Source organism: Silene latifolia, chromosome 9 (assembly GCF_048544455.1).
Source record: "Silene latifolia isolate original U9 population chromosome 9, ASM4854445v1, whole genome shotgun sequence".
Lineage (NCBI taxonomy): Eukaryota > Viridiplantae > Streptophyta > Magnoliopsida > Caryophyllales > Caryophyllaceae > Silene > Silene latifolia.
The window spans coordinates 10789497-10797922 of NC_133534.1; the positions used below are offsets into that span (position 1 = coordinate 10789497).

The following is an 8426-nucleotide window of genomic DNA, read 5'->3' on the forward strand; positions in this document are numbered from 1 at the left end:
CATATAGCCTAGTAGTACACTAGTACTCCGTCCAAGTTGCACATCCAAAAAAGATCGATCCCACGTGGCTATCAAAGTCGTTAGGAAACTAGGTAGGCCACCGGTCACCTGCTTTCCTTCAATTCTCCCTTCATTTCAGTGTCACACCCTTTTAATCTCTCTCTTTCCTCGCACTACACACATTCCCTTCAATTCCTCCTTTCCTTCCTCGATTTCTCCGATGAAATTCCGTCAATCTCAAACCCTAACTTCCTCTACCTCGTCACAAGACGCGCGTCTTCTCGCGCGTGAAACCCTACGTATCAGCGCACAATTGGCCTCCGCGCCGCCGTCCACGGCGGTTGCGCCACCGCCGCCGTTGGAGAGTAAGAATCTTAGGTTAGGGTTAGTTGAAGAGGAATTTGTTGGTTCTAGTTTGAGATTTATTTGTTGTGAGGAGATTGATGGACGGCGTTGGAAGTATGTTGCTGAGAATGGTGGTGATGATTCTTCTTCGAATTTGATTTTTAAGAAAGGTTCGTTGAAATCGGTTTGTTTGCAGACTCCTCAAGCTCCTATTGAGGTACTAATTTTGTTTTTTCTCTTAATTAAGTTAATTCATTGTAATTTGAGTAATTTCGGAGTTTTTAATTTCCGCGTTTTAGCTCCCGGAGTTGTTGAATTTGATGTTTCGCAAGTTTGTGACGTAAATAATTTGATTACGAAGTGTTTTTTTAAAATGTTTCTATTAGTGTTTGATTTGGATGTTTAAATTGTTCTTGGATATAGTAGCTATATCAGTGCTAGTATCTCTTGAATTGTTGAGAAACATAGATTGATGTATTGTTTGATTGAGAAAAAAGTTTATTGACTATAGTCTGTGTGATTTCGAAGTTTTTGATCGCTATTTAGCTGCGGAGTTGTTAAATTTAAAGTTCCGTAAATTTGTGGAGTACAAATTTTAATTACGGAGTGATAGTGTATGATTTAGATGTTTAAATTTTTTGGGATATTCTACGGTGTACCCTCGAGTTTTTCGATTTTCTACGGTGTACCCCTACAATTGTAAAATTCTATGGTGTACCCCTGAACACTACACAATAGTCTATGCCATGACCTTATTTTTTGTCTTTAATATGGAAGTTTCTTAATTGACTTATTAAATCGTTTATTTAACATTCAATTACCCGATAACCTAATCATCTACTTATTAATTCGTCGGTTACCCATTAACCCACCAAACATTATACGAATTTAACTGGAAATTCTTCGAATCTCCATTATCATTTCATGAATCATAACTAAGGTTCTTAATAGTAGTTTGTGCTTATTAAAAGTGATTTGTGATACTTTTCACATAGGATGGTGATACAACATTCACGAGTTAGAATAAAGGTCAAAATACGATTGTTTGATAGTGATAAAGTTAACGGAGAGTTAAATAAGGTCAAGATAGAGAAATAAATAAGAAATTTATGGGTACACCATAGAATTTCAAAATTGTAGGGGCACACCGTAGAAAACCAAAAAACTCGAGGGTACATGGTAGAATATACCAATTTTTTTTGTAAGCAAGTTAATTGCATTTTTGTGATTTCAAACGTTTTATTCGCTGTGGTAGCTGCAGGGTAATTGAATTTTAGGTTCCTTAAGTTTGAGGCCGAGGTTTTTTTAGATGTTTGTGTTAGTGTATGATTTAGATGTTTGAATTGTTTTGCAATTAAAATAATTCCAATTTTTGTGATTACAGACTTTTTAATTGCAGTGTTTTATCTGCAGAGTTGTTGAATTTGAGGTTTCGTCAGTTTGTGTGTAAATAGTGTTGAGGATTTGAAGTTAGGGGGGACTAGAACGTAGATTGAAGGGTAAGGGTGAGTTAGTAATGCTATCAAGTGATTTGGAAAGATAATCGGAATTTTTTACTTATAAATTTGTGTATTTCATTGATTGGCGGGGGAACTCTTACTAGCCCCCTTGCTCGGCCAAAATGTGACTAAATGTGTAATACACCAGCCTCTGAATTTATTGTCCATAAAGATGTAAATAATGTAATTTCCACTTAAAATTTTGGCCTGTTGACTTTTGAAGATGAAAGTCGAATCCTGATTTAATCTTATAACATGATGCTTTCATTACTATCTTGAGTACTTCAATGTCGTGACACAGGAATCATATTACATATATGATGCCTATTTGTTTATATTAAGAATGTTTTTTTTTGGTATACTGTGACCGATATAAAATTCAACTTTTTTTTTTTACTTGCAGGAGTTAGTTTCATTTGTAAGATCATACGTTGTGCCTGAAGGTTTCCCTGACAGCGTTTCATCATCATATGTTCCCTACATGAGATGGAGGGCTCTAAAGGTACATAATTTAGATAGTAAAAATACGTGTCTAGAGATTGATGTTTATTAAGGACTTATATAGGTTGTATGAGGATTGATAGACATATGAGATTATGAGTATATGACACAAGGTGTGACTAAAACTCTCACATTGAAGATTTACAGCTCCTTTTCCTGAAAAAGAAACTGACTACATTTTGAGTCATATTCTCATATATGGGACTCTCTGTCATGGCTTTGATATTCCCAGTTTACGGATGCGTGTCAAGGTAAGAAGGAAGTATGACAGTTGTGTAAAAAACATGAGGGGTTCCCTTTCCATTTATTTATGCTCATCAATGGTATCTCTAGTCCAAGGGGCATGTTTTTATTGGTTTGTGGCTAGACAACTATAAAAGTCCCTAATGGCGGTATCTATAGTGAATCTCTATTCTCCACCAGTATAGGATGGACAATTGTACATTCTTATTATAAAGTTAACACATGTCTTGCTTTCTGTAGCACTTCTTTGGTGGAGCTATGGGCGTGTTCACCACACAATCGCTGCTCTCTTCTGTTGGTATAGCTAAAAACTTAGGTGCCCCTGGCGCTGTTGCTATTAATTGGATCCTGAAGGTAGAGTTACATTACTTGAATCTGAAGTTTTTGAATGCTTAGTATTTCATCATGCAGTTCTCGACACAGTTTTCATCTTGGGTCATTTAGTAACAACCGCCTTGTGTTGCTAGCACAAGGGTAAGGCGGCGTACATCCGACCCCCCCACCCCTACCCCGCAATTTGCGGGAGCCCTCGAGGCACCTGGGTAATGTTGTTGTGGTTAGTATTTCATATTTTCATCATGCAATGCCTACTCCTAAAGGTTTTTTTTAACATTTTTAACAACAGTTGAGTTGATATCCTTTTATATTTGTAAAATATCATGAATTATCTCTTGTTTCCGTGGCCTTCTCTAAGATTAAGGAATCTAATCGTTTTTTTTAACATGCTATCAGTTGCTAAAGACTTAAGTATATTTATCCTTTCTTCTCATAAGTGGAACTTAAAAGCATTAGTGAATATTAACAAGCAATTGAGGCAGGATGTGTAGGAAGCTGTCAGACTCTGTGCGGCTTCGTATGCAAAGTATTGAATAGAGTATTTATGTTCTACAAGTGAAAATATTTTACTCTGATTGATTTCAAACTGTTTTCTCTATTAGATTCATGTTGCACTGCATACTCAAGGGGTCGTTAGGATTCCAGTTTTTCAGCTTTCTATTTAAATTATAGATTATAGATTTGTTTGCTAATGCAAGTGTTTCGTGCAGGATGGTGCTGGCCGAGTTGGAAAAATGCTCTTTGCTCGACAAGGAAAGAAATTTGACTATGATTTAAAACAAGTAGGGATTTTCTCTGTATTTTAATGTTGCTCTCAAGAAATTATGTGGTATTCACTGTTGTTTTGGGTGGTGTTCTTCAGCTCAGATTTGCTGGTGATCTGTTGATGGAGTTTGGCGCTGGATTAGAGCTGGCAACTTCAGCAGTACCACACTTATTTTTGCCATTGGCATGTTGTGCTAATGTAGCAAAGGTTAGTTCCTCATTTGGACATCACTTATGCTGTGACTTCAACATGATACTGGTTGAATGAGAAATTTAGGAAGATGGACTTGGTAGTGCTGAGCCTGGGTGACATATGCGATTCAAAATTACAATCTACAGTCCTGCTTGTATCCAAATATACAAGTTTTTGTTTGTCTGTATTGGTTTATCCATTCTAAAATTTCTTTGGATATCCATAACTTTTAAATTGGATATAGCAATATCCGAAAGCACTTCACAATCCATCTTATTTATAATGAAATGCTTTTATTATTATATTGCAATTTGTGGTAGTTTGTGTATCACACTAGAAAATTAACATGCCAAATAATTTGAATGTGTTAAAAATTTATGGCCTGAATTTTTGATAGCATGAGAAACACAAAAAGAAAATAAAACAAAAGATGTCGAACTTGCCATATATAATCCCCCACCCCTTGTTTATAGGAATTTGTAAGCTCGCTGCAGTTCCTCTAGGCTGTACCAACATGAAGCATCAGACATTGTGATAAAACGATGAAATGCATCCTCACTTTCCGATGTTTTAAGTTATAAATTTACTGTTTGCCACACTCACTGAAAATAGCCATCTCACAGGGTTTGCTTCTGTTATTCATGCTCTACATTCGCGTGCCTATTGGCATCCTCTATTTGTTAACTTTTTTTCTTTCTCCCACCCCCTTTTGTTTTTTTAGGGTGGTGGTGGCGGTTGTGGTTTTCATCTTGCTGTAGCTAATTTGCTTCATTTTGTTTTCCTTTTTAACAGAATGTTGCTGCTGTAACATCAACATCTACACGTACACCAATTTATAAGGCCTTTGCGCGAGGAGAAAATCTTGGAGATGTCACTGCTAAAGGGGAATGTGTTGGAAACATAGCAGATCTGGTATGCTTATAACTTCTACTTCCACATGGCATATTTTATGTTCCTTCAAAAATCGATTATGACTATGGATGTGTTATTTGGGCTTATCTAGCTGAGGAAAGTTTTTGATTATTGTGAATTCAGGGGGGCCTTACATTTATATAACATATGGAAAGTTGATATTTTTTTTCTCCATATTTCTGTGAGCTTTTTGGAAGCAAGTTTCCCATGATTATGGTGTGCTACCTGGATAATAAGATACAAAACTATGAAACACAAACTTCTATGTATCTGCTTATGAATTGGAGGGAAAGAGTAGAATCCAAATTGAATAAGGGTAACTGGATATAGTTAGGGAACTTCAAGCCAATGAACAATAATCTAGAACTCTGGGTGTATACAGAAGTGTGTAACTTCATGTAGTTTCTGAAGGTGTTCTGATCATGTGGTCTACTATAGAAACTAATGACACAGTGATCTGTCATAATTCAAAGCTTTTGAGGACCATTTGAGATTGCAGAACTGGACCCTTTTGGTGTCTTTTGCCGGTGTCCTTTAGTCGATATGACAGTGCTATACATACTGAAAACTGTGAAGTCGTTAAAAAGTTATCAACATAAAACACTGCAACGCTTCAAGCTCTATCGAACTGAATCGCTTGAAGTTGATCTACAGTGAATGGGAGTAAATTAACAACTTTGAACCGAGATGTTAAAAATTGAGCTGAATTACTGCTGTTGGAAGAAAGATGGCTTGTACTTCTGAATTATAGACACTGTTATAGTTTCACGTCTTTCGCTAGTAATGGCTTTCAATTGCTGATGTTAGCCAACTCTCTTTTCATATGAAGCTTGGGACTGGATTCAGTATTATGATTTCGAAAAGGAATCCTTCTTTGGTTACTACATTTGGGCTCCTTTCTTGTGGATATCTCCTGAGCTCTTACCAAGAGGTTGGTTATTGTCTTGGAACTTTTCTTTTTAATGGATTCCCACGATTGAATGCCCATGTAGCCTTGCTAATAATTTGTTGCATTTCTGACAGGTAAAGTCTGTGGTATTACATACCCTAAACAGGGCAAGATTCACGGTGGCTGTGAACTCATTCCTTACAACTGGTATAAGTCTTGGTGCTCTTTAAGAATTGTGTATACTGGAGATTTTTTTTACTATCAATACCTTCATCTCCTAACATTACTACAGTGATAAAACAATCCTTCTGATCATGCATACGTGATTTCTTGTAGGGCAAGTTCCTTCACTGAAGGAGGGAAATCTGAAGGAAAAAGTATTTACATTTCCATGGATGGAGGATAGGCCTGTTCTACTTGGTATGCAAATATATTAATTTTAATGATTGTTGTCTTTGTCCTTTTAACTTTCTGATAATTGATGGAGATGCATTATTAATTTATTATTCGGCAGGTTCAAGATTCAAGGATGCATTCGAGGATCCTGGACTCTATATTGCCCTAGAGCCACTTTTTGAGGTCTATTTTATAGCTGTTATTTTGTTCTTTGTTACTTGAATTTTTGAAAACATGCATTTAATTAATATAATATGAATTATGTTGTTTCTCGAACTGTTTTTTTTTCTAAGTACATATTGACGTTTCAACTTACATAACTGAATCACATTTCTACAGAGAGAGAGATATATAGTTACGTACAATCCTGAGAAGAACAAAGTATATGCCTTACTCAAGGATAACGCAAAGTCTGATGACATCTTAAAGGCAGCATTCCACGTGAGTGACTTGGTGTTTTTATGTCATTTTTATGTCCCGTGTTTTTGCAACTAAATTGTTGGACGTTCTAATTTTCAGGGTCATGTGCTACTCCATTCCATCCGTTCATCTTTAAAAGAATATACTGTTCCTGGGAACCATAATAAGTATGTTAACTTGGACATTGTGCCTACATTTTCCGATATTGAGGGTGTTGTGGCAGAGTCCTGCAAGATGGTCTCATCTACATATGGCCTGTTCAAGTACAAAGCTACAGAACAGGTGACTTCAGTTTATTCTGCCTTACAAAATACAATTTTGTTCTTAAATTATTGTTTTCATAGAAAATTGTACTATTAGTAGGACTTGGGAGCATCTTATTTTTTTATTGTTTGAAGTATTAGCCGATTCTTTGTTTCTGGAATAATATTTTCATAAATTGCGACTTGTGTGCTAGATTAACACTAGGAATTCTGGTTGATGTTGAATTTTTATAGGATATCTTGTTTATCCTACTAGTTTCATCTAGCACTCTATGCTTGCTGCCTGATGATATACTCTCAAGAACAGTGTAGGGAATCCGTAGTTACAGGCATCATTCTCTTGTTTCATGTCATTGGACATTGGTGATTGGTCAGAGATTATTGGAGGAGGGAACCGAGAAGATTATATGGTAAGAGTTAGGTGCTTGTAGGATGAGCGGTCTAAATTCGAAAACTTGGCCGTCTTGCTTGAGACTTAAGATTGTATCTGAAATCTGAATGACGTATTCAGGGATGATATGAAATACTATAAGAAGTTTCATCATGTCATTTCTACTTTTGGCCTATTCTTATAATTGATCCATTTCTATTTTGAGCATGTTTTGTATGGCTACAATTAAATGTTTGTTATTGGTGAAACCCATGAGCCTAGTCTGACACTAATTTACATTCCTTAATCTTTGTGCAAAAGTAAACGAGGCCTTTCCTAAAGATTTCGAGGGAGTATCTGGTTAATACATTTTTCACAAAGTAAAATTGTTGCTTTCAGTCCAAATTTTGCTAGGAAATGGCATAAGAAGGGCTGATGTGCCTGAATGGAGCTAATGTGCCCGACTGTCAGTTTACTTGTTATTTATCACACTGTTCTTATTCCCGGTCATGATGTAACCATTTGTCAGTTTAACTCATACCGGAGAACCCAGTGACTTATATTTCGTTTCCATGGCAGGGATGGATGATGTCAGAATCACTACTGAATCCCGGTCGAGCTCGGTTATGTCAAAACTAAGCTGAAGTCGGACGGTGGAAGCAAGAATATCTTTGCTTTAAAGCTGCCTGACGACTCCCTTTATTTTGGGTATGGCTGCAATTAAGAGTATATAGATCAGTTTCAAGGCCGTTGACTTGGGCACGGGTGTCTGATACGATACATATACAAGTGTCAAACTCATCATGGTTCGATTTTTGTGACACGAGGACCGTCTTTAATTGAGCATACGGAGACTTGGCGACTTGTCAACATAAATAAATTTAATCATTAAATTAATTATGTAAAGTTTTTTCAGAGTAGATAGAAATGTTGGCGACAAAAGTCTTAAATCGGGATAGATGCATCGTACATTAGTCTTTTTTCCTCTACTTTTGTCATTCAACCCTTTCTTTCTTTTACTTCGTGGAGAAGTGTTGGCCGCGTAAGGGTAGGATACAGATTTTTGTATTCATACGGAGTAGTTGAGTTTCATTTTGGAGTAATCGAACTTAAGCCGCATGTGTTGCTGCTTGCTTAAGCTGTAGTATTTGGACGTGTATGCTGTAACTGGAATGTTGCTCAATTCTGCATATATTTATACATTTTAATTTCGGATAATTCACGCGGTACCCCTAAAGTTGGTCATTTTGCACAAAATACCCAAATTTTTGATCCGGAAAACTTAATGAGGCCA

At 36.4% G+C, this 8426-nt stretch overlaps 1 protein-coding gene across 1 annotated transcript; it reads left to right on the top strand.

The window, feature by feature from the left end:
- The first annotated feature begins 34 nt into the window (after positions 1-34).
- On the top strand, positions 35-8343 carry LOC141599080 (protein root UVB sensitive 6). The gene is made up of 13 exons (XM_074418981.1): positions 35-562; positions 2248-2346; positions 2829-2942; positions 3635-3706; positions 3787-3897; positions 4675-4794; positions 5624-5725; positions 5818-5890; positions 6020-6103; positions 6198-6262; positions 6419-6520; positions 6599-6781; positions 7712-8343. Exons 1-13 carry the CDS (start codon positions 221-223, stop codon positions 7769-7771), a joined length of 1527 nt encoding a protein of 508 aa, XP_074275082.1. The 5' UTR covers positions 35-220; the 3' UTR covers positions 7772-8343.
- The last annotated feature ends 83 nt before the right edge of the window (positions 8344-8426 follow it).